At 46.2% G+C, this 26,243-nt stretch overlaps 1 protein-coding gene across 1 annotated transcript in view; it reads left to right on the top strand.

Annotated features, from left to right (window-relative positions):
- Positions 1 to 8,723: 8,723 nt before the first annotated feature.
- Positions 8,724 to 26,243, top strand: part of LOC137535923 (pregnancy zone protein-like) — a 28,419-nt gene continuing 10,899 nt past the window's right edge. Inside the window, exons 1-4 of the mRNA XM_068257812.1 lie at positions 8,724 to 8,799; positions 21,204 to 21,390; positions 22,416 to 22,572; positions 24,777 to 24,829. Of these exons, the coding sequence (XP_068113913.1) occupies positions 8,744 to 8,799; positions 21,204 to 21,390; positions 22,416 to 22,572; positions 24,777 to 24,829 (453 nt within the window). The 5' untranslated portion in view covers positions 8,724 to 8,743. The remainder of the gene's footprint in view (positions 8,800 to 21,203; positions 21,391 to 22,415; positions 22,573 to 24,776; positions 24,830 to 26,243) is intronic.

The raw sequence follows: 26,243 nt of genomic DNA on the forward strand, positions 1-26,243 counted from the left end.
ACCTGGAAAAGAAACGTAATGCGGGCAAACATTTCACCAGACAAGAAACGCAATGCGGCCAAACATTTCACCAGAAAAGAAACGTAATGCTGGCAAACATTTCACCAGACAAGAAACGCAATGCGGGCAAACATTTCACCAGACAAGAAACGCAATGCGGGCAAACATTTCACCAGACAAGAAACGCAATGCGGGCAAACATTTCACCAGACAAGATACGCAAAGCGGGCAAACATTTCACCTGGAAAAGAAAGCATTACTCACCTGGCAGAAGTCTCCGGCCTCTAGCGCGCTGCTCCCAGGACCACATTCCTCTTGCTCTTGTCTCCCGCGCTGACAGGGCTACGGCAAGATGGCGCCCGAAGCCCTGTACTGGAGGCACAAAGTCTTCAGTACAGGGCTTCGGCAGCCATCTTGCCGTAGCCCTGCTCGCCTGCCGGTGTCGGAACAGACACCGGAAGAGGAGGCTGGAGCGGGGCTGCGGGCAATGAACTGGCACGGCGTCTATAGACGCCGCTGCCAGTTCATGAGGAGAGAGTGGCCAGAGTCCCGAGGCCGGGACGTCCCGCTGCTGAAAGCGGGACGTTTCCCGGGACCTCATTAAGCCTGGGACAGCGGACCCCGAATCCGGGACGCGTCCCGGGCAATCCGGGACGTCTGGTCACTCTAAGCTAAGGATTTTGTGGCCCCAAGCGGACTGCAGGAAGTGGCCCTATGCCGCGGTGAAAAATGGGCGTGGCTATTCCACACGAAAGTGGGTGCGGCCATAACATACGGGTCGAGCAATCAGTGAAGGGGGATTGGGGGTGCTAGCGCCCCAAAAAATTGGCGTGGCGGCATTGGGGGTGCTGAAAAATGGGTTTGGCCATGACATTGTATGGGTGGAGCGTAACCGTAACCCCAAAGCAGCAAATATAGCCAATTATGACCATTAAATAATAAATGCAGCAACAGTTACCCCAGAAACCAGAAAATAAACGCAATTCGGCCCACATTTCAGCAGAAAACAAACGCAATTCGGGCGATATTTCAGCAGAAAACAAACGCAATTTGAGCCACATTTCAGCAGATAGCAAACGCAGTTCAGGCGACATTTCATCACATAATAAACGCAGTTCAGGCGACATTTCATAACATATTAAACGCAGTTGAGGCGACATTTCATTACATTATAAACGCAGTTTGAGCCACATTTCATCACATTATAAACGCAGTTTGGGCCACATTTCATCACACAATAAACGCAGTTCAGGCGACATTTCATCACATAATAAACGCAGTTCAAGCGAAATTTCATCACATAATAAACGCAGTTCGGGCCACATTATACAACATTATAAACGCAGTTTGGGCCACATTTCATCACATAATAAAAGCAGTTCAGGCGACATTTCATCACATAATAAATGCAGTTCAGGCAACATTTCACCACATTATAAACGCAGTTTGGGCCACATTTCACCACATTATAAACGCAGTTTGGGCCACATTTCACCACATTATAAACGCAGTTTGGGCCACATTACATCACATTATAAACGCAGTTTGGGCCACATTACATCACATAATAAAAACGCAGTTTGGGCCTCATTACATCACATTATAAACGCAGTTTGGGCCACATTACATCACATAATAAATGCAGTTTGGGACACAAAAAGAATGTACTCACCTGACAGAAGTCTTCTCTTCCGGCCGGCTTCTGGCGCTCAGCTCCCCCGGACTTCTTGCTCCTCAGTCAGGCAGAGCAGGGCTATGGCTACGGGAAGATGGCTGCCACTGAAGCCCTGTACTGGAGACACAAATAGTCTGCAGAGCAGGGCTTCGGCGGCAGCCATCTTCCCGTAGCCCTGCTCTGTAAACTGGCTTGCGCGGCGTCAGTGCGGGGCCTGCGGGTAACCGTGTGACGTCACGATGACGTCGACGAGCCTCCGAGGTCCCTAAAAACGTGAGGCCCCAAGCTTGGTGCCTCGCGGCGCCCCTGGCCAAGTGCTACGTGACAAGTGCCACGTGACACGTCCGGCATGCTCCTGGCACACGTTACACCTGCTCCTGCTGCCTTTGCAGCTCCCACCGCCAGGCCAGCGTGCCACAGGCCACTGATAACACCTATATTTAACCCAAAACACAATTGCTGCATAATTTTTTGAGGTGTCTTGGCTGAAAACTGTCATGTCCCAGTTGTGCAGTTGGACTTTAGACACAATGGCTATCATTCATAAAGCATTTCTGCATGCGGAAATGCTTAATACCGCTGACTTTACCGACCACATTGCCTTCATAAAGGCTGTTTCCGCAACAAAAGTTGACATTCCCGAGCAGAGCGATAAATTACCTCCTGTGGTGATTATGTTAACAAATGTTCTTAAATGTCAATTCATAAAGATTAGAGCAGGCGGTACAAGGAAGGGGAATACCGCTCCCTTGGAAGTAGCGATAAGCATGCGGAATACATTTAAGTGAATGGACAGACCTCCCAAGCAGCAGCAGTGAGAGCAGCAAACGGAGAGACTCAGGCAGCTTCTCCTGTTACGCCAGCCTCCCGACAGCCTAGAGCCAGCCTAGTGCGGGAAATCACCGCAGTGCTAGCGCAACTGGTAACATTTTTATGAATGAGCACACTGAAGTCTAAACTACTGAATGCAGTGTTTTCCCGCACTGATTTTATTTACCGGACACCCCTTTATAAATGATAGCCAATGTGGGCTGCATGACCACTGTCTGGAACCTAGTCCTGATGTTAATTGACAGGCAATATTTTTTTTTGGGGGGGGGGGCGGGGACTTTAAAGAGACACTGAAGCGAAAAAAAAACTATGATATTATGATTTGTATGTGTAGTACAGCTAAGAAATAAAACATTAAGATCAGATACATCATTCTAATTGTTTCCAGTACAGGAAGAGGTAAGAAACTCCAGTTGTTATCTCTATGCAAAAAAGCCATTAAGCTCTACGACTTTCAAAGTCGTGGAGAGGGCTGTCTTCTGACTTTATTTATCTCAACTGTTCCTGAACTATTTACTTTTCCTCTGGCACAGGAGAGGTCATAGTTCACAGACTGCTCTGAAAGAATCAGTTTGAATGCTGAGTGTTGTGTAATCTGCACATATTAGAGAATGATGCAATGTTAGAAAAAACACTATATACCTGAAAATAAAAATATGAGAATATTTTCTTTGCTGCTAATCTTCTAGTAATTATTAATAGTACACAACCAATTCATTATATCATATATTTTTTTCGCTTCAGTGTCTCTTTAAGGCTTCTAATAGTAACAGCAACAGCCAAGTGTAGGGGGCACTCCTCCTTCAGCACCCACTTATTCAGAAACCGTGCGTCATACCGACTTGGGACTTGCTACATATGAAAGCCAAGACATTCAGCTTTCTAAAGATGGTTCAACCTTGCAAGAAAAGTAAATATACTTTTTTAACAGAAGGCTCCCAAGTGTGCTGGAAAGTATAATATGTAAGTACCCGGTAACATTATCGATATTCTACTGTTAAGAACTGGCTAATAACGATGGTGGAATATTGGTAATGATTTCCCTCATTTACTAGGGTCCATTCACACTGAATCAGTTGTTGTCAGTTAAAACTGATCGGACAACTGACATGCAACCCAGTGTCCATCTCCCTATGGGTCAGTTCACACTATATGCGTTTGAGGCTGGTTTCACATTGTCAACCAGCATTTTCAGGGGGGGTTGCAATTAGAGTATTAGTAGACAGAGACTTGTATGAGTTCTATGCTCCTTTTTATTGCCTGATGAAGCTGGATACACCTCCGAAACACGTTGCACTTGCACTTTCTGGAGTGTGCAAATAAATTGTTTTTTCTGTTGAACATTCAACACAGTATTTTGTGTCTGTTAGGAGGCGGTAAGTCCACCTCTGCCTCCTCTATTTTTAACATTCTTAGTGAATATTATCCTTCTGGCGCCACTGTTCGCGTATACAGCGCAATTAGAGTATTGCATCGCCATGCACCGCAAAACAACAGGCTTCGTAGACACCTGCGTTAATTAGGGATGATCAATGAGATGCAAAGTTTTTCTGAAATGATGCAAATCTTTACGCAAATGTATGCAGTTTAAAATTGGACCAATCAATTTAAACCCAGGTTTAATTTGGTTGGTCCATTTTCAAGCTGCATATATTTGCATAAAGATTTGCATAAATTTGCATCAACTTGGAAAGATTTGCACATCTGTGATCATCCCTAGCGTTAATTACCATTAATGTCATTCTTGGCGCCAAAACACACTACTGTTCACTTCGCAGAAATACGTATTGCAAGCAATATGTTCCATCGCAGAGCTAGATTGTTATTTGTGGATTTGGCGATTCTAATTTTTTGGCGCATGTTATGTGGCGCATACTATAGTTTGAAAAACGGCACCTTTATAGCTAGCAAACAGGATGTGCGTCACAAGAAAATTGGCGCATGTGCATGCGCACTGCAATGCTAACGCCAAACAGTTTAAAATCTCTGCGTCACCATTGATTTACGTAACTTACGAGCAACGTGCGTTATTGCAGATGCTGTCCCAAAATGCGTTGCTGACCTGGCGTCAAATCGGAAACTTCCCCTCATCACATCACATCGCATCGGTTATGAAGTGGTCTTTCATTGCTTTAGTGTCAGCCTGCATTAAAATTGGGTAACGCAATGCACTGAAATCGAGCCAGTATGAAAGGGGTCTGAGAACCGCCCATGAGGAGATGGACTAGTCCAAAACCTGTCAGTTGTGTCATATTTTAACTGTTTACTTTTTTTTTCACTGGAATGCCTTTCACAATGCAATGCTGTGGAACAACGGATCATGTAAAACACATACATTTTTCAGCATTCAGGCCTTGTTCACATTGCGTTCCGCTAGGGTGGTTTTTGACGCATCTTTTTTTTCTATTCCCGGCGCTTGGGTGGGCGATTCGTTTTTGTGCTTAATGGTTTTGTGAGCGTTTGTCCAAGCGGTTTTGTAATTCACTCCCTGACGCAAGTTTCGCTCGCAAGTGTTGTCATTTGCCCATGAAAATTCACATTTGCGCATGAAAATTTGCGATCGTGCTATCAGTTAGCACTCTTTCCTGAATCATACCCAATGGGCCTGATTCACAAAGCGGTGCTAACCCAGTTAGAGACTTTAGGCATGATAACCATTGCACCACTCTGGTGAAAAGCCAGTTTAGGTGTGATAAGTTTAGGCATGATAAGTTTAGGTGTGATAAGTTTAGGCATGCTAAGTTTAGATAAGTTTAGATCACTTGCAAAGTCCCGCACGCAAAGCAGCGCCATTAAACTTTATACGAAGTGCACCAGTCTTTGCTAGCGTAAAACTTTTGATCAGCTGTGCACTGCGGTGCTAACGCAGTTGGCGCTTAAACTTATCACACCTAAACTTATCACACCTAAACTTATCATGCCTAAACTTATCACACCTAAACTTATCACACCTAGGCCCATATGCAATTCACATTTTCACCTGAGTTTTCTCCTAGGAGATAATTTTTCAACTTCAATTTAAAATAACTTTCCAGCACTTTTCAACTAAAAAAGTACCAAAAAGTTGGAGAAAAAGGACTATCAGAATTATTTTGTGTATTTTCTTGCTTTCTGGTAGCTTAAAAGGCATTTTATTGATACGTTTGAAAATATCTCCTAGGAGAAAACTCAGGAGAAAAAGTTAATTGCATATGGGCCCTAAACTTATCATGCCTAAACTGAGTTTAGGCATGATAAAGGGCTTTTCACCAGGGTGCTAACTGTTAGCACCGCTTTGTGAATCAGGCCCCATGTCTTTATCGTTAAAAACCTGATTTTCCTATACCTTCCATTGAGGAGGAATCACCCCGAAAATGGTACACGCACCGCTTTGCTAGCCACACCCGCACGACCCTCGCTGATATGAACCTTCTCATAGACATTCATTGTTCACGCGGTCGAGGGGCGTTTTTAAACACCGGAAACACCTGCAGTGTAAACAAGCCCTAGAATAGACTCTTAGGGATCGTTCACAGTATGAGCGTTTCCGTTTTTTTTAAAGTGCTGGCAATTTTAGAAATCACCCTAAGGGTTTATTCACACCTGCGTTTTCAAAGCGTTTTGCAGTAGTGATTTTTCCGCGGAAAAATCACTGAACAGTGCGGCGATTTTGTCACGATGGCATTTTGTGCTTCTATAGCACTGAAACGCCATTTCCTGGAAATCACCTGAAAATGGTGCGATTAGATCACAACATAGTTGAAAAGTCGCAGTGTGTGGTACTGCTGAGGTGTGTCTATACCGGTTCACATTAGCGTTTTTTTCCGGAACGTAACTGGAACGTATACTGTACAAACGGAACAGATGTGAATGGATCCAATGTTAACCTATTGATCCATTCACATGCGTCCGTTGGTATGGATACGTTCCATACGTTCCGGTCCACGGATCTAAAAAATGCTGCAGACCCCAATTTTCCGGACCGTTCTGCCCAGTGGAACGGATCCGGACAAAAAAAGCTGCAGCATTGGGGGCAATAGGAAATGGAACATTTCTTCGTGCTAGTGAAGAAACGAACCGTTCCACGGGGGTTGGGGGCATGGGCCGACGTGAACCTGAGCGACGGGAGGGTGAAGGAGGGTGCAGCAGCCAGGCGGGTGGGTGAGGGAGGAGCCAGGGGTGGCTGGATAGTGTACTGGTTAAGGGCTCTGCCTTTGACATGGGAGACCAGGGTTCCAATCCTGGCTAGGTCAAGTACCTATTCAGTAAGGAGTTCAAGGCAAGACTCCCTAACACTGCAGGGTGGCCTCTTGAGCGCGTCCCAGTGGCTGCACCTCTTGATCGCTTTGAGTCCGACTGGAGAAAAGCGCTATACACATGTTCGGATTATTATTATTATTTATACATACCTAATTTTCAGTAGTAGCCGGCGGTAGAGGCTTCCGTCTTCTTCCGCGTCATGTGACGACGCGCTGTGTAGTCACAGCAGAAGAAGAGGAAGCCTCTACCGCCGGCTACTACTGAAAATTAGGTTTGTATTTGCTGAGTGAAAATGGATCCGATCAATCATTGATCAGATCAGTTTTCACTATGTGAACCGGGCCGCGGACAGAGCCATCCGGATCCGGTGAAGCGGAGACCAGATCCGCTCACCGGATCCTTTTGGCTCAGAACGCTAATGTAAACCAGGCCTGAGGCATATGGTACTGTGGCAAAACTGTTCTTCGAAAAATCTCAATCGCGGCAATATAGCACTTCCTCCTTCAAGCCGGAAGGAAGAAGTGCGCCGGTGTGAGGCTAGCAACGCGACCAATAGGACACGTGCAAGCTCGTTGGAACGCAGGGGGGACGGCAGAATTATGGGTAAATAACCCCTTGTATCCCCGCTGCACACCTGTGCCAATTAACCACTTGAGGACCACAGTGTTAACCCCCCCTAAAGACCAGGCCATTTTTTAGTAATTGGGCCACTGCAGCTTTAAGACCTCGCTGCAGGGCCGCACAACACAGCACACATTCCTTTTCTCCCCCCCCCCCCCCCCCCCCAACAGAGCTCTCTGTTGGTGGGGTCTGATCGCTCCCCCAGTGTTTGTTTGTTTTTTTTATAAATATTTATTACATTCTTTTTAAAAAAAATTAACTTTTGTTTAATTTATTCTATGTTCCCTCCTCCCTGCCTTCCCCAGTAAGCCAATCAGCGTGAACGGCTGTCATAGGCTTCAGCCTATGACAGCCGATCACTTCCTGGACTACAGAGGGGACAGCTGTGTCACACGGCTGTCCCCAGTACAGTGCTGCCTTAGATCGAAGTGCTGTACGGGGTAATTAGAAGGCAGTTTTGCCATCTAACAGTCTCCGAGCGGTGATGGCCGGTGGGAGACTGATGGCAGAGCGGAGTCCTGGGGCTGACGACGTGTTCACGCCGATTGGCGTGGAGCGGTCGGCAAGAAGTTGAACCTCATTTAAATCGTGATTACTCATGAGAGCATCCGGTGAGCATCCCTGTAGGTAAATATCAGATTTTTTTATTTCACTTCAAGTTCACAATGGCTGTCGTGTTGCGCTCCCTGTAACAGCAAGAAAGCAACGCAATGGATCGGGAAAACAGCGCCGCACATTATCTACGCGTTGTGTTGCATACCGTGGAGTACAGTGAAGCAGACAATCAATGAAAAGTATGCTTCACTGTAATCACTAATGCACGTGTTTTGCGGTAATGACTGTATTACCATGCTGCACGCCGATACACCGCAATGCCACCGCGGCACTTTGAATGACGCTAAAGTAGCGCGTTGCAGTGCGGCAAGCAGTGTTACAAAGCGGCCATTATGCTGCGCCACTGTGAATGTAGCCTAGTATATGCTGCTTTCAGAAACTGATCTCTGCCTTCTTTTGTTAAAAAAATAAAAATAAAAAAATAAATAAAAGTACCGTAAGTACATCTTAAAGATGTGATGAGGGTGGTTTACGTGTAAAGTCTGTGGATATTGGAAGCCCAGTGACTGGCAGACTGCTTGGCATTCCTGTCCCTGTACTATGTGATGAGTGACACAATAATAATGATAGCAGCACATCCAGCCGTCCTCGTTCTGCTTCCTTGTCCCAGGCATGCAGTGACTGTGCAATGTCTCCATCCCTCCACACTGAGGGCGGAGCCTGGGAAAGATGGATGAGGGCCCCGCCCTCTCTCAGGTGTGTATAATAGGCAGGTGAGCAGGGCTGAGTAGCAGTAGGGGTGATTGCCTGGTGTCTGCAGACATGAGGCTGTTTATCTTGGGTTTCCTGGCCTTCATTGCTGGAGGCTTTTCAGAGCCGTAAGTAATAGCTTTTATCTGCATCCCAGCCTGCTCTGTGTGTTACAAGCCAGCTACAGCTAGAGTTGTGTGTACAGATAGCATTATTCTATATGTCACTGCTGCACAGGAATGGGATAGGAGCACTGCTGGGATTCCTGCAATGAGATGTGATTCCTGCAATGAGATGTGATTGTATGGGTGGTCTGTACTCCAGAGTACTGTTACTATGGTTATATTTATTTTATGAAGGGCAAACAGCAAATATTTAGTGTTTATATATATATATATATATATATATATATATTCCTTACATCTTTGGCAGTGTTGTACAGAGTATATTGTCTTGTCACTTATCTGTCCCTCCAGAGGGGTTCACAATCTGATACCCAGTGGTGTAGCTAAGGAGCTGTGGGCCCCGATGCAAGTCTTATAATGGGGCCCCCAAGCACTCTGTACATAACAATTGATATGGTGCACCAAAAAGAAGTGATTACCAGCACAGGCCCAATAGAGAGATAATACTGTAGTAGAGGGTGTGCCCTATGATGCCCCTTAGGCCAAGGGCCCCCAATTATTATGCCACTGCTAATCCCCCACCATTGTCCTATGTCTATGTATGTATTGTAGTCCAGGGCTATTTTTTATTTGGGGGGGGGGGGGGAGCGAGCCAATTAACTCAGGTGTGGGAGGAAACTTGAGTCCCTTGAGGAAACCTATGCAGGCCCAGGGAGAACATACAAACTCTGTGCGGACTATGCCCTGGTTGGGATTTGAACTGGGTGGTGACCTAGTGCTGCAAGGTGAGCTTTCTAACCACTGTGCTGCAAATGTATACATAGTGAGTGATAAATGGCACATCCTGCAAAAATACAGACACTCTGAGGGTCCATTCACACTAGAAGTGCTTTTTGGAGTGGGGTGGTTATTATTTTTTTTTTTTTTTTTTGGGGGGGGGGGGGGAGGTTTACTGTGATTTTAATAAAAACCCTAATCAATTGCTAAATGCTCAAGGCTTCTCCTAGTATGAGTGGGTCTTAAGGACTGGAGTCTACTAATGCTGTTGTCTGATTTTCAGCATCTGTAACATTGATGTGTAACTGGAAAGTGGACACAATGCTGGTAGTTGGTTCAGGCCCTAAGGGCCCAAAGTGTGTGTGTGTGTGTGTGTGTGTGTGTCTGTGTCTTCTATAGCACTGAAACATGATTGCTGGGAAATTGCCTGAAAATGGTGCAGGCGATTTTGCGTTCTGCGATTTGTGGAGATTAGCACTAATGGCCCAAGTAAGAACGGGCCCATAGGGTTTAATTACACTAGCGCTTTCAAAAGCGCTAGTGTTTGAGCATTTTGCTGAAATCTCTGGCAAAACACTCAAGTGTGAATGGGGCCTATGGTGGTTTCAAAAGCAATTAAAAGCATAATATAGATATAATTTTTTTTTTTTCTTCCTGCTTGTGTTGGCAGTACTTTGTAGCTGATAGGGAGGATCTGATCTGCTGTGACAGTGGTTCTCGGTGGGCCTCACTAAACATGTGTGATCGCATACCTGTACCCACTAGGAATGATCAGAGTTGCAAATATATGCAGTTTGAAAATGAACCCAGGTTGACTGGTCCATTTTGAAGCTGTGCATATTTGCATATAAATTTGCATTCACTTGGAAAAAAATTGCATCTCATCATCCCCAGTACCCACAGTGCAGGATTGCAAAAACGACCACTTGCTGCTCAAAAAATTGTTGGGGAAATTGTGATGGATATGAGCCTCAACAGGAATCAGAAGGGTTGCTTTCACACGGATGCATTGTAATGAATGCTATATTGCGCACTGTCATGTGTGGTTTTCCACTTCCCCGTTGTGCCCATCTGAAGAGGTGCGTTTTTGATGCTTGGATCAGAGGCTGGCTGCAAAGATGGAAAATATAGGCACCCATATAAATTATGGTGGTGGGGGGGAGATTTAGGCACTTGCATAATATCAGGCAGGCACTGGGGTTGCTGCAATGCAAAAGATGGCTGTAAATAGTTGGCACCTGCTATTTGTTGCTGTATTAAGCATTGTGCTCGGCCCCAGTCACTGATGGTTAAAAAAAGTAACTGTTACCGCAGCAATTAAAATTATTTGACCAAAAAAATGAACATGGCATTCAAATCATAACTTGCTTGAAACCTGCCGCATGTGTACGGGCCTGAAGAAATTGTCTGCAGTCCCGTTCTGTCTAGAGATGGCCCGAACCTCCGAAATTTTTTTTTTTTTTTTTGCAAAGTTCCGCAAAGGTTCGGTTTGTGCGAACCGCAACAGACTTAAATGGGGAGGTGAACTTTGAAAACTAGAAACATTTATGCTGGCCACAAAAGTGATGGAAAGATGTTTCAAGGGGTCTAACACCTGGAGGGGGGCATGGGGGAGTGGGATACATGCCCAAAGTCCCTAAGGAAAAAGCGGCGATAGCGATTTTCAAGCCCATATGGTCGTCGGGCTGTGGTAGCTCAATGCTAGAACAGTGACTGTCCAGCTGATCAAATTTGGTCTGTCCACAATGAAGCAACGACCTTATCTTGTATGTAGGTAGATAGGCATAGGTAGGTGCCCTAGTATAGATAGGTGTCCCCAAAGTTGGTTAGGCTTAGGTGTCCCAGTATAGTTAGGCAGGGCCTGGCTGGCACAGTAATAGCAATTACTAAGGGCCAGCTGCAACAGATAGGGCTGTATAATGCAGTGTCAGTGGGCAACACAAAAAAAAACACATCAGAACATTAGCTCTCAAAAGAGCTGTTGAGGGGTGTGATTTTTAGCAATAACAATCAGCCAGGAGCAAGCTAACAAGCCTACAAGAGCCAAACTAATCTTTCCCTATGTCAGTCTGCCAGCAGCTGTCCCTTCACTAAGTAAATGCCCAGGGCTGCCTGTCTTTTATAAAGGGGGTGTGGCTCCAGGAGAGTGTAGCCCAATTGGCTACAATGTGCCTGCTGACTGTGATTGTAGAGGGTCAAAGTTGACCCTAATGGCGCACTATGGGGGCGAATCGAACTTCCGGAAAAGTTCGCCTTCACTGGCGAATGCGAACCACTGGAAGTTCGCCTGGAACCGGTCGCAGGCGAACCGTTCGGGCCATCTCTAGTTCTGTCTTCCAGTACAGAAGTTTTACTAGTTGGCTATGTAAAACTTATGGCACAGCCTGCATCCAGCCTGCTTTCCTAGAAAGTTAATAGGTTTGTCTGGAAAGCATAAAAAGCTTCCACAGTCTGTTGCAACGGACAGTATCCCTGTATTGCAACACAATGGTATAGTCCTATGGGCAGGGCCGGTTCAAGTAACAATTGGGCCCTAGGGCAAAATTAGCCTGGGGGCCCCCCAACCAAAAAGCGCCATTAGAGGCCTTTTGTTGCAGCCAAATTCCCCTCCTGGGCCCCTGAGCTGGCTGCTGACCCTCCCCAATCGCCTCCCAACTTAACACTCTGCAGAGTCCCTGGGGAGCAACAGTTAAGGGGGAGGGACACATTGGGGGCCCCTACAGGCTCTGGGGCAATTGCCCATTTTTTTCCTATGATGGCTCTGGCCCTGCCTATGGGGCATTCAAAATTTAAAAGCTCTAGAATCAGGGCCACCTAGGCCATGGCCTAGGACACCACAGGAGGAAGGGCACCAAAGCAGCAGGCTAATCTGATGCAGCATTTGCAAGCTTACAACTGCTGCAATGCAGGGAGATCAGGCCAGCACCTGACTGTGAGTACTCTGCTGGCAGCTACCTGTGCAGCGGCCGCCATGCTCTCCGCGCACGTTAGCATTGTGGCGGACGGCTATGGACCTGGGCAGCATTGGAGAGAGTAAGCTTCTGCACTGAAGACAAGCAGAGCGGTTGAGTGACACTGATGGCTGCTGCGGTGTGGAGGTGAGCTGTACTGAAAGGGGGGGGGGGGGGGGGGGGAGGAAGGGATTCAGGGAGTAATCTGGCTATTTATACTGGAGGGGGAGGAGAAGGGGTCATCAGGCTACCTATACTAGAGGGAAAGAGGGGTGAGGTCATCTGGCTATCTGTACTGGAGGGAGGGGTCATATCACTGCCTATACTGAAAGGGGGCGGCTGGTAACATTGGCCTTGGGCGGTACAAAACCGGCCCTGGCTAGCATCATGACAAACGCTCAGCATGTTTTGTACAGTAGAGCTGCAAGTGTACAGCTTTTGTATAAAAGAAGCTTGGAAAATTGTGCCTTTTTTAAATTTCCCACTTTTCTATACTGAGGCTGACTTGCCTCAGAAAAGCTGCAGGACCTGAATTTGTTTCACACTTAAAGGGACTCCGAGCAGTAATTAAAAGCAAAATCTGAACTTACCTGGGGCTTTCTCCAGCCCACCTTAGGTCCGGAGGTCCCTCAGCGTCCTTCTGGTTCCTCTCCCAGTCCCTCCACAGAAATGGCTCCCCGTGACACTGGGACCGAGTGTTGGACTTCCCCTTCCTGAAAGAGGACTCATCTCTGCTGGCGTGACAGTACTGCGTATGCGCGATTAAACTGTGCATGCACTGTACTGTCATGCCGGCCACCGTGATGACTACTAACATCCTTTCAGGAAGAGGAAGCCCAACACTCGGTCCCGAGAGCCACCTAGTGTCATTTCTGAGGGGCTGGGAGAGGAACCAGAACGACGCAGAGGGACCTCGCGACCTATGGTGGGCTGGAGAAAGCCCCAGGTAAGTTCATATTTTGTTTTTAATCACTGCTCAGAGTCCCTTTACACCACATTTTTGAGCATTGCGTTTTGAAGCTCACTTTGAGGGCTGCCTGCGGCGTTTCTCATTTCAATTGATAGTCATGTATTGGCGTTAAACGCTTTCAAAAAGCACCAAACCGCTGACGGCAAAAGGCAGTGTTTTTAGCCTTTTGTACCGCTGCCTCTAGGTAGTGTGACAGAGCCCTAAGGGTGAATTTTGCTGGCGTTTTTGCAGGAGTGATTTTTGTGGTGGTTTTTCCACGATCATTTAGCGCATTCTATAGCACTGAAACGCAATTGCTGTGAAATCGCCTGAAAATGGTGCAGGTGACGTCTTTGCGTTTCTCGATTTGTGGCGATTAGCACAAATTGCCCAAGTAAGAATGGGCCCATAGGGTTTTATTACACTAGCGCGTTTTAAAAGTGCTAGCGTTTTAGCATCTTGATGACATCGCGGCAGAATGCTCTAGTGTGATTGGGCCCCAAGAGGTCCAGGGCACTCCAGCCACAAAATGGGTGTGGCCACTCACCAGAATGAGTGGCCACACCTTCTGGTGAGAAATAACTGCAGTCTAAGTAGGCCTGCCCAGCAAAATGTTGCGTAGATCCCCCACCCACAGGAGGAACTACTGTACTCATCTCCTCCATCCACTCTGTCTGGAAAGATCCTCCTCTAGCTGGTAATTCTCCTCCTAGCATCCCACAATCAGATGCTAGGAAATCTAGCTTCTGATTCGTTCTCTGATGCCAGGGGGAGAAGCCCAGAAAAATGTCTCCAGAACCTAGAGACCAAGCAGCTAGAGATGAGCACTGCTGCCGGGACATCTGGGGCACCACAGAATAGATCCAGGGCATGTGCCACTGATCTTTGGGGCTAGCAACGCCCCTGCTAATGGAAGCTGTCTGACTGAACATTTTTTGTATCGGGTGTCCTATTAAATTTATCCCTAGTATATATCCAATTCAAGTTTGTTGCTGTTCCCCCAAAACCCATAATCTCCTCCTACAGCTCTGTTGCTGCACAGGAACCCTCTGAACATAAGTGGCAAGAGCTTGTAGGATGTTCTTTGGGCCATGCTCTATACAGTCAAGAGGATGGGGCAAGAGGTTACTCAATGTGTGACGTAACTACAAATCCTTCACCCCTTCAATGTTCACACCCTCCCCTTGGTGCCCTTCATAGCCTTGGGGGTCCATCTCATACGAGTCTTCACACCCATTACAAGTGTAGCCACAAACACCTGATACCAGGCCCAGATTACATCACAGGGGCTTATAGGCACAGATGTCCTGGCACCCTACACTGCGCCCTGCATGAACCTACAACCCCCCCCCCCCCCCCCCATCCCCGCTCCGCAATGTACTGGCTGCTCCAGCTGTGTCCATCAGAAGTAGGTACAAGTGCCCACAAATACTGAGGATGGCTCTGGCTACCTAGGCTAATACTAAGATGCTAGGTGTGCCCCCAACTTAAGGGAGATCTCATCAGTGAAATCCTGAGACTCAGATAAGAAACCTCTCATTTACACTCTGCTTGGGACTCCTTCATAGGTAAAGCAGGAGGGAGGTGCTCGGAGGGAAGGGAGCTGTTTTTCCATCAGGTGCCTGTAGGCACATGCCTTATGGTAAATTGTCCCTGCCTGATGGGAAGTATAGTCTCATAAATCAGCTGAAGTTTAGTGTGGGGGGGGGGATAGGGGCCAAGCTCTGCCCCCCAATCACAGGAGCTGCTGCCCTTTAGTTATGCCCTTCCTCTATATCCAGACCTCCACTGGTCATCTAGAGTTGGTCCATGAGATACTAACACTTCATGCAAATGTTGTGCAGGATGGAGTTGGGCCAATTAAATGTACTTGCTGTTTTTTGGTTGGTCCACTCTGAACCAGCACCTCCTAATTCAACACGGCAAGATATGGTTTCCTGGTATCAGGTACTTGCTGAGGGATCATCAGACACCAGCAGACAAGGTGGCTCGACAGACTAAACACACAGCAGTAGAGAAATTGTAATAATTACACAGTTGCTGATTAGCATTGGGTTAGTCATGTTGCAGACAGTCTGTTTGCTCAAACTTGACATTTCAGCATATTCTGAGTGCTACGAGCAGTCACTGACTTTACGCATCTACATAGTGCTGTCATTTTTCAGAGCATTCAATATGTTGTCCGTCCAGGGAAGGGCTCAACTCCTTGTCAGTGTCTGAGGAAGCCAATAAGTCCAGCAGAGCAACTTGTATATATGGGAGGAAATTCTGCAGCGCTACCAAAACAAAGTTCATATTATGACTTTGAGGCTGGGAAAACACTAGGCGGTTTGTGAACAGTTGCATTTTGCTGGATATGCTTTTGTGTGTTTTTTGGGTGCGTTTGTTTTGCACTTGCGTTTTGCACATATAGCATGTGGTTTTTTTTTTTGTTTTTTTTTTTGCATTTTATGCTGATCACTAGGAAGTTAACAGGAAGCAGAAAAACCTCTCTTTTGATGGGCGGGTTGGCGGTTGGGGCATAGAGCATAGTGCCTCTGCAGTGGCTAGAGTGATGTCCCCATCTAGCTGAGGTGCTTGGTGGTGGTCCAGTCTAGCAATGAAATGATCTTACTCATGAAGCAGTGTCCTTCTGGTCCATTGGTGGATGGTCATAGGTGGTTCCATAAAAGGGGCCCTGTAGTAACAAAGCAGAATGCTGTAAACTATTCATGATCCCAGCATTTCCACTGAACACAACAAATGGCTGTATCATTGGCCTAGGCTGACTTAGATAAGCAGAAAATCCAAATCTTGCTTGGAAATTGACCAATTGAATCCCACTGGCTTCATTTGCTTTGCTTTCAAATCCAAACACTGGGAAGTAATTCCAAGTTGATACAGAACTAGGCATCTCGCTCACTGACCATACCATAATTTGCATATATTCAGCAGTGGTGCTCTGGGAGACATCTCGAGCTCACTCCAACCTGAATTATCGCAAATTCTTTCTGTTTTAGGAAAGCAAACTTTTGTTTTTCTTAACATCTTAGTAAGGGGGCTTTTAGGACCATTGTAGTCCCTTACACACTCCAATGAGTTCTGGGTCACCATGAGCTTGCTGGTTAGTCTGTGCCTCTCGGATTTACAAGCCCTACTCCATAGAGCCAAATTAATCCATGCCATGCACTGATGAGGATCAAACAATCCGAAACAGTCTGTATGCATGTTGGATTATTATGGCTCTGTACATATTAACAAGCTGACACATCATTGCATTCCAGCGGTTCTGGAGGTGTGTTTAGCTTCTAAGGGTACAATGGTTAATTTCCATATATTCAGCAGTGATGCACTGGGAGACATCTCAAGTTCACTCCAACCTGAATTATCGCAAATTCTTTCTGTTTTAGGAAAGCAAACTTTTGTTTTTCTGACCATACCAGTGTTGACATGTTTGACCTGATCTGAGTTTCTTCGTCTTTTTTTTTTTTTTTTTTTTTTTTGGCTTATTTTCAGGGGCTGTTCTAGGAACACACAAGTTCCTGTGCTGTGACCTCCTGTATTCCACACTGTGCTACCTCTTCCTCTGCTGGATCTACTGCATGTGTCTCCTTGTACCTTTAGTGTCCTCCCTGTGGTCCTGATCTTCAACCTATGAGGAATATTTCTACTGGAGCAGATGGTATCACAGGTGGGACCATGGCACCATTATTGGGCCAATCACTGCATTTGCTGAGTAGCAGCTAGTGCAGTGATTGGCCCAATGCTGGAGCCATAGTCCTGTCTGCAAGACAATTGGCTCCAGTAGAAACACAAGTAGCTATGCTTTTTTTTTTTTTTTTTTTTTTTTTTTTTTTTTTTTTTTTTTTTTTTTTTTTCCCCTTGGTTGGTGCACACCAGAGCGGTTCTGGAGCGTTTTTAAAACTGTTGCGGGGGGGGGGGGGGGAGGACCGCTTGGCTAATGAAAGTGAATGGGATGGTGCACACCAGAGCGGGGTTTTTTTATTATTTTTTTTTTTCTGAGGCGTTTCTGCCTCAATATTAAAGTATAGGAAAGTGGAAACGCTAGATCAGAGCAGTTTTCCAGGCGTTTTTGTTACAGAAGCTGTTCAGTAACAGCTTTACTGTAAGAATATTTGTAATCTGCTACACAAAAACGCTCCAACAACCGCTAGGCATGTTTAGAAAACCTCTCTAATCAAGCCTAGAATCGCTCTGAAATCTGCTTCAAAAACCTCCAGCGTTTGGCAGATCTGCTCGAGGTTTTTGGTGTGCACTGGGCCTAGGAGAGCTTTCTTAAAAGCTCTTGCTAATGCAATGCTATGGGGGATTTTTGCAAAATCTCCTCACTCCAGTGTGAACTCACATAGGATAACATTAGCAATGGCTTTTAAAATCACAAAGCACTTAGAAAAGATTTTGTAGTGTGAAGGAGCCCTTACTGCAGCTAGGGCTTATATTTGGAGCATGCTCAAAATTCCTGCTAGGACTTACTATCAAGAAAACCTAAACTGAAAAGGATTTGTATTTTTCTTTTTAAAATACCAGTTGCCTGACTCTCCTGCTGATCCTGTGTCTCTAATACTTTTAGCCACAGCCCCTGAACAAGCATGCAGATCAGGTGCTCTGACTGGATTAGCTGCATGCTTGTTTCTGGTGTTCAGCCCCCTACTGCAGCCAAAGATCAGCAGTACTGCCAGGCAACTTGTACTGTTTAAAAGGAAACATCCATATCACTCTTTCGGTGCACTTCAAGGGGTTGTCTTAATTGCAAGTGAATGGGATATGCTTGGCATACAGATCAGGTATTCCTGACTGATGTGAGCATACTAGCTGCATGCTTGTTTCAGGCTACTGCAGCCAAATTGGCAGGACAGCCAGGCATCGTGTTTAAAAGGAAATAAAATATGGCAGCCTCCCCATATAACTGCATCAGGTTCCCTTTGAAATGGAAGATTTACATGTGTGTATTCTGCTCTGCATGGAAAAGCGACCCAAGCGCAGAGCTGTCCATCTTAGTCCTCAGGGCCATATCCATGCCTGAGTTTAGGATGGAACCATTCTACTTTATGAACCACGCCTTTCCTGGTTCAGTCCCGTCAATCAACTTGAGCTGTGGCAAACATTTTTTTTTTTTTTTTTTTTTGAAGACCTCGGCATGCAATGACTAGAGTTAGGACAGCACTGTTTTAGAACGTTGCCTAATGTTTACATGTGACCCAAACCTCAGATTCCTTTCACTTCAAAAGTGGACTGGGGCCAGCAGATTCTGGACCACAGATCCACAATGGACTCCTGCAATTTGCAAAACCACCCAAGTCCCATTCATGCGAAGCTGGTTGCTGATGTATTTGTTTTGATCGAGCGGCTTCTTCGTTGTTCCTTGTAGAGTAAGAAATTCCTGAGCAGAGAGTGGGCACCTGTCTGCTCACAAAGAGCCTGGTCTTCCCAGAGATAGTGGCCATGTAATTGTCACTTTGATGGCGCGCCCACACCACTGAGCCCCCATTGTTCTGTGATGCCATGTTGCCCTGGGAGGCTCTGATGTGATTCAGAGGCCAGACTGTGGAGATGTTCCGTGATGACAGGAGTCCCGCGTTGGGTTCCAGTAAACGCAATGGAATGAGTGGTATTAGCAATATGGGAATGATGGCAGGGAGACTTGAAAAGGTGCATTATTCTGTAATGCATGTGGTTTTTTTTTTTTTTTTTTTTTTTTTTAACATACCTGCCACCATGTCTAGCCAGACCCTCAATTCCCTTCTCCCCTTCTCTCCAGATGAGTCTTATTGGCATATTTCTAAAGTCAGTATGATCAATGCATGCAAATTTGTATGTAGTATGAGATTGGGGCCAATCAAATCCACTTGGGGTGCATAATTTTTTGACTGCTTTCATATGAGAACTTGCCTGTACAATCTTTGTCATACTACATGGCTGTGGTATGGGCCCTAAATTAAAGCTTTTGATTGGGCCTTGCTACAACCACTATTGTCTGACATGCCCTATAGGTACATATGTAAAAGTATTAACTTTAGTATTTAACTTTATTATAATAAATATTAAGAGTGGGCCGCCACAAATATTGGTCGGTCCCCAGTGGAGCCCTCAAATAGGGGTTACAACCTCCGGTAATGAGGGTCTTGGCTAATCCCCCTCCACCCGACACTGTGCGTGAGGTGTAGCTATCTCATCCGAAGGTTGCAGAACATACACTGGTAACAGTGGGTGGGACCAAGGTGTATGGAAAGGACAAGATCACCTATCCAATTCCCGACACCTCAGGGTATATGGTAACCCAATCCACTGCACACAGGGAGGCAAAAAGCTAATAGGGATTCAAGGGAAGTGCATAGTGCTGTACATAGAACCAGGGGCGCCTCTAGGCATAGACAGTATGTGCCATTGCTCCTGGGGGCGCCATGTTGCTGGATTAAGCCCCACCCAAGATTAAGCCACACCCCTGTTATATTACTTGCTTCTGCTGCGTCTACTTAGAGTAAGTTGCAGGCAGCTGACACCTCTGTGCCTTGTGCTTCCTTCTTTCCTCCTTTGTCATCTATGCCTCCTTATGTCCCCTTTGCCTTTATTTGTCCCCCTGCGACTCCTTCCTCTGTCCCCCTGCGACTCCTTCCTCTGTCCCCCTGCGACTCCTTCCTCTGTCCCCCTGCGACTCCTTCCTCTGTCCCCCTGCGACTCCTTCCTCTGTCCCCCTGCGACTCCTTCCTCTGTCCCCCTGCGACTCCTTCCTCTGTCCCCCTGCGACTCCTTCCTCTGTCCCCCTGCGACTCCTTCCTCTGTCCCCCTGCGACTCCTTCTGTCCTACTTTGTGCCTCTTTCTGAGCCGTTGTAGAAGGTGCCAGGCCGACCAGGCGATCATGAGTGCTATGCAGGTGGTACTGCGTTCACCCCCCCACCAGATGTTGTGTCCCCGGGGGGTGGAACAGGCTCAGTTCACTGGCCCATAAGCTCACTTCTGCAGCCTTACATTACGTGGATTTTCTGATGAAATGCTGCCACATTATGACTATTTTCATGGAGGGGCGCCATGGGGGTGGGGGGTGGCGCCACAGACTTTCTCGCCTGGAGTGACAAAATTGCTAGGGGCGCCCCTGCATAGAACCCTAATGAAATCTCCTTTCACCTATACAAGGCTTCCTCAGAAGGTGCTATACATGTATACAAGTGCTAGACAACAAATATCCCACAGTACATGTTTACAAAATGACCCATATAGTATTAGCCCAAGTCGGAGCTCTTAAAAAGCTCTAATCAATCACAAAGCATTCAGAAAAGCGCATAGTGTGGATCCAGTCTTGGATGGTCAGTGAGATGTAGTTAATTCCAAACATCTGGCACTAGTGACACAATTTTCCCTATTTACATGATGATCCCCGAAAGCTTTTTAGAAACGTGCATATTGCTATTTAGGGGAGGACCTCCAGGGTAGGAGCACACTAGGCAGAACTGCCTATGCGTTTTCCATAACACACAATGGAAAAATGAATATGCCATTCTGCCTAGTGTGTTCCTACCCAGAATCATTGGTGCCATTCTTGCCAAACAAAATGCCTTCTCTTATTGTCGGTGGAGCAAATGATCAAAGGAATTTTCAGTTGACATGAGGTCACATGAATGTGATGTCTGATCTGCACTCAAAGGCTTCTTACAATTTTCAGGACTATCTCTGGTGGTTGACCAACTTCTACCTATGTTAACAATATGTATCCTTTCTTTCTTCTCCTGCACAGACAATGTTCAGTTTCCATCCTCAGTCTTCTGAAGAGTGGGGAGACGGGGACAGCATGCCTGATGCTAAAACGCTACACAGAAGAAATGAATGTCAATGTCACCTTGGAAGTTGATGATCAAGAGCATTCTGTTATCTTGGAACAGTTCACACCTGGTGGTGACATCTTCAAATGCTATGACTTCCAGGTTAGAAATGCAGTATGGCCATGTGTATTCCGGAAGTTAGTATATCCTCAAGAGGCAGATCTAGTGTAGTGGCCAGGTACCCCTATCTTTAAATAGTAAATCACTGACACCATCCTGCCTAGAGAAGCGGACCATGGACCGACACAACTCGTACCAGGGGTGTAACAATGGGGGATGCAACCCCTGCACCTGCGGGGGGGCCCCTTTAGGGCCAGTCCAGAGCCATTGGGGGGGGGGGGGGCAGAGGTGTCAGAGCATGAGGGGAGAGCATTGGACAGAGGGGGGCAGTTCCACCCCCCCCACTCTCGGGCACATCTGTCACTGGCAGTGGGCAGGAACACATACCTTCCTGCGTTCCAATGCCGGAGGTTCCTCTATGCTATTTCCTGTTTCAACAGGAAGTAGTGTCAATCACTGAGACTGGAGTCGTTAGGTGGATTGAGGTATGTGTCCTACCTGCTGCCAGTGATGGATGCTGGAGGGAAGCACAGAGGAGAGGGCACCTCCAATGCATTCCCCTCATGCTGCAACCCCCCCTCCAGCCCCCAAAAATGGCCCTGGGGGTGCCCGAACCAAACTCTTTTTTTGTAGGGGGGGCCTGGGGATTTCTAGTTATGCCCCTGACTCATACTAAGGAGATGTTAATCAATGGGCTCGTTCATATTTTTGTTTTTGCATACTGTATGGTTAAAGACTAATTACGTGCGCACATTCCATGAGTTCTAACCTTTGTAACATTACCGCACACAACATAATGGAAGTTGGCATGTGTGAGGAAAATGTGGGCAATAGGCAATACCCACATGCCATAAGGGTGAACCCTCTCCTTGAGGCTCCTAACATGCTGATAGTGTTCATCTCATTGAGCATACTACATCATGGCCAAATGTTGTTGGCTCAGGAGAAGCCTTTATTAGTTTCTTGTGTACAAAAGGTTGTTGCAGAACCCAGACCTGTAAACTATAACTGGCCACCCGTTTGACTTCGTAAACCTGAGATTTCATTTAACCCCCCCTCCCTTCCAGGTGCCAAAATTGAAAAACCCATCTCCAGTCTTCCTCCTGGTAAATGCCCACAGTGGGAACTACAACTACACGAGTCGCCGATCAGTGGTCATCGCCCCAAGTGGCAACATTGCCTTCATCCAGACAGACAAGTACCTGTACAAGAAGTCCCAGACTGGTAAGCACAAGTCTAGCATAATTTTTGTGTATTGTTCATGATTATGATGCAAAAATTTGGGGAAAGGAATTTCATTTGGAACTATAATTTCACTCAGGATTTACCAGTTCATAGCCATAAATGCTATTGTTCCCCTTAAATTTTTGGACTGGTCTCCAATTGCTAAATATTAAGACCTTGTAGTGTTTGAGAAAATCTAAAATCCAAGGGGAAAATGGCTTAGAAACTCAAAATGGTTACATTTTTTTTTTTTTTTTTTTTTAAGATTTTTCTCAAACCGCAAGGGCTTTGAATTTGATTTGCTCCCACTATTCCCTTAGCAATTTTGGTAAAAAGTAGGGCTTTGCTACAGCAGCAAGAAATTACACCAAATGATGTATGGCGTACATAATCCAACTTCAAAAGTGTATGTATGTGGCCATAATTGTGACTTCTGCATAACCCTAATTGGCATGTTGCAATTATCACCCCTGTAATCAAATAAATAAATCCCAATTCTCCATTGATCCTGGAAGTGAATGAGATGTAAATGCCATCTATACTTATGTATAAGCTGAGGTACCCACTATCCCCCTCAAACCAGGAAAAGTGATTTGCATATAAGCCCCTCCCCAGTATAAATGGACAGGTGTGGCCCTAGTAATAGGCGGTTCCCCCCCCCCCCCCCCCCATATCAAGATGTGCCCAAAGATGTTAGACAGCCCCTCGGCCCACAGTGTGTGTATAGTAGTGACTTGTTGCACATAGACAAGCAGCAGAGCTGGGACAAGGTCCTCCAGCACCCAAGGTTAAGACACCAAAGTGCACCCCTCTATCCCAGTGTTTCTTAACATTTTATTGGTATGTACCCCTTTTAAAACCCTGTACTCACCAAGTACCCCTTAGCATAGTAAACATTATCACAAGTACCCCTTGACAAATATATATTTAAAGCTAGTACATGATTGGTTTTAAACTATTTCCAAGCCTTTACTATTGCTTTTAAATAGCTAAAACACTAATTTGGTGTTGTGTAAATAGGATTTATCATTTTCTACAACTCTAAATTTGTTGTTCTTGGTTAAGTATATAAAGCCTGAGTACCCCCTGGGGTACGCGTACCACACGTTGAGAACCTAGGCTCTATCCCTCCCACCCCAGCCGTCACACACTGATTGCTATTACACGAAGAGGCCCCTCCTCCATCCCTTCCACCCCACCTATCACACACTGATTACCATTACACTAAGGGGCCCCTCCCCATCCCTTCCACTCCAGCCGTCACACACTGATTGCTATTAGACTAAGAGGTGCCCCAGGGCCCCCAACCCCTCCAACACTTTAATCTCTAGTTATCTGGCTTGCAGCCACTACCATGTATCCCCATTTATTTCTCTCTGCTTCAAACACAAAAGGGGAATGATAGCTGAGTGAGTTTTGCACCCCTCCTACTCTTCGCCCTGAGGCTGGACACTCTCTCGCCTCTGCCTCAGCCCCGCCCTGTGCCCCTCCTACACTGCGCCCTGAGGCTGGACACTCTCTCGCCTCTGCCTCAGCCCTGCCCTGTGCCCCTCCTACACTGCGCCCTGAGGCTGGACACTCTCTCGCCTCTGCCTCAGCCCTGCCCTGTGCCCCTCCTACACTGCGCCCTGAGGCTGGACTCTCTCTCGCCTCTGCCCAGCCTTGGCAAGCGGGTCCAACAAAACTACTTGTCACACAAACGCCTTTACTAAGACAGACTGATATAGAACTGCAGTGGCAGCTTAAACGATGGTGCCTCCCTGGTTATAGAGAACAGGAGGGATTGGAATGATTAGTGCAGCGATCCTGCACTCATGCGTTGTGCATTTCAATATCTCCCCCCTCTAAAGGGAACCTAAACAGGACTTTTTATTTTTTCCACTTTTTAAAATACCAGTTGCCTGACTCTCCTGCTGATCCAATGCCTCTAATACTTTTAGCCACAACCCCTGGACAAGCATGCAGCAGATCAGGTGCTCTGACTGAAGTCAGACTGGATTAACTGCATGCTTGTTTCAGGTGTGTGATTCAGCCACTACTGCAGCCAAAGATCCGCAGGGCTGCCAGGCAACTGGTATTGTTTAAAAGGAAACACCCATATCCCTCAGAGTTAAGGTACCCTTTTAACATTTAACCCCTGACCTCATTGCTTGAGTCACAATTTCAATTTGCATTCTAATGTGTATTTGTCTTGCTTTCCATAGTGCATATCTATGTGATGTCAGTGGATGATAACTTGCGTCCAGTGGATGAAATGGTAAGTTTGGCATTAAACTTTAGAAAACTAACCTTACCACTACTGGTCCTGGATGTAGTTAATCTTGCCTGGTAACTAGTGAGGTATGCCATGCCAGCGTAGTTGTGCTTTAAGATGGCAATGGCTGTGCCAGAACTAGTGGCATCACCTTCAGACCTATCCTGCTACCAATAAGTTTGCCAAAAGTGTAATCTTGGCCCTGTTCACTTCAGTGTCGGTTAGGCTTCCTGTGATCTTTGCCTTGGACAAACGCCCATGAATGTTCTTTTTGTGTTTGTTTTTTATTTATTTTTTTTTTAGTTGGGGTAGTCAATTTGCTTAAAGTCTACTGACTGGATTATCTACTTTAAACATACACTAGTTATCCTGTATGTAGTTTTAACGTGGAACTCTGCTTCCGAATCCATTTTGTGCCAGTATGGAAAGGTCTAGAATGTTTTGCCAGTCATTAATGCCTTGATGCAAAGTCCCCTTACAGTGCCTATTAGAGAACAGAAGGTGGCATTATTCCAGTGGAGACTTGTCTCTCTCTGGGGGGGGGGGGGGGGGGGGTGTCACAGGGTGCAAAAATTGTACTCAATGCCACATCTATGCTAAAATGTACCCAGTTGGCTGACATTGTCAGTGCATTAAAGCATGAGTGAGTTTTTCAAAAGCAGGTTGTAACTATGACTGTCTATATGCCTCAGGGTACATTTATTGTATTTATAAAGTGCTAACATATTATGCAGCGCTGGACATTAGTTAAGGTTATGGACAATATTTAAGGGTGATATACAGCAATAAGACAATACAGGATGGAATAGAAGAAAAACCAGACAACAAGGCACAGTATGAGTATAAGGTAATGCTTAGTCAGTCACTGGATGGGAGCATGGAGATTAGGCAAGTTAGGTTCACTCAGATGCATAGCATGGGTGCACAGGAATGGAGGTGCATGATCAGGTAGACACAAAAGGACACTGCCCAAAGGCTTACAATCTAGAGACCAGATAGTCAAGCACCCAAATGGGGTCACATGTGCTTGAGTGGATAGACCTAATAGCCCTCAATGAGTCAAAGTCCAACGCGAAGCATCCACAGCACCACGTCAGTGATGTATAGGTCTTTTATAGTTTAAAATGACTGCCCAAAACAGCGTCTTGTCGCTGTTATGGCTAAGTCCTTCCTCAAGCTGTCAGGCTCTCTCCTATAGCTATACATCACTGACGTGGTGCTGTGGATTCTTCATGTTGGCTTACAGTCTAGAGGGAAAGGTAGGGACGAGTTCAGCTGCAGGTTTAGAGCTCTTGTGAGGGGTGGTAGGGCAGAGTGAAAAGGTACGTTTTGAGGGCCTTCTTGAAGATGTTGGAGGGGGCTGCCCTAATGGGTGGCGGTAGAGAGTTCCATAGTGTTGGAGCGGCTCTTGAGAAGT

The sequence above is a fragment of the Hyperolius riggenbachi genome, chromosome 10 (assembly GCF_040937935.1).
Source record: "Hyperolius riggenbachi isolate aHypRig1 chromosome 10, aHypRig1.pri, whole genome shotgun sequence".
NCBI lineage: Eukaryota > Metazoa > Chordata > Amphibia > Anura > Hyperoliidae > Hyperolius > Hyperolius riggenbachi.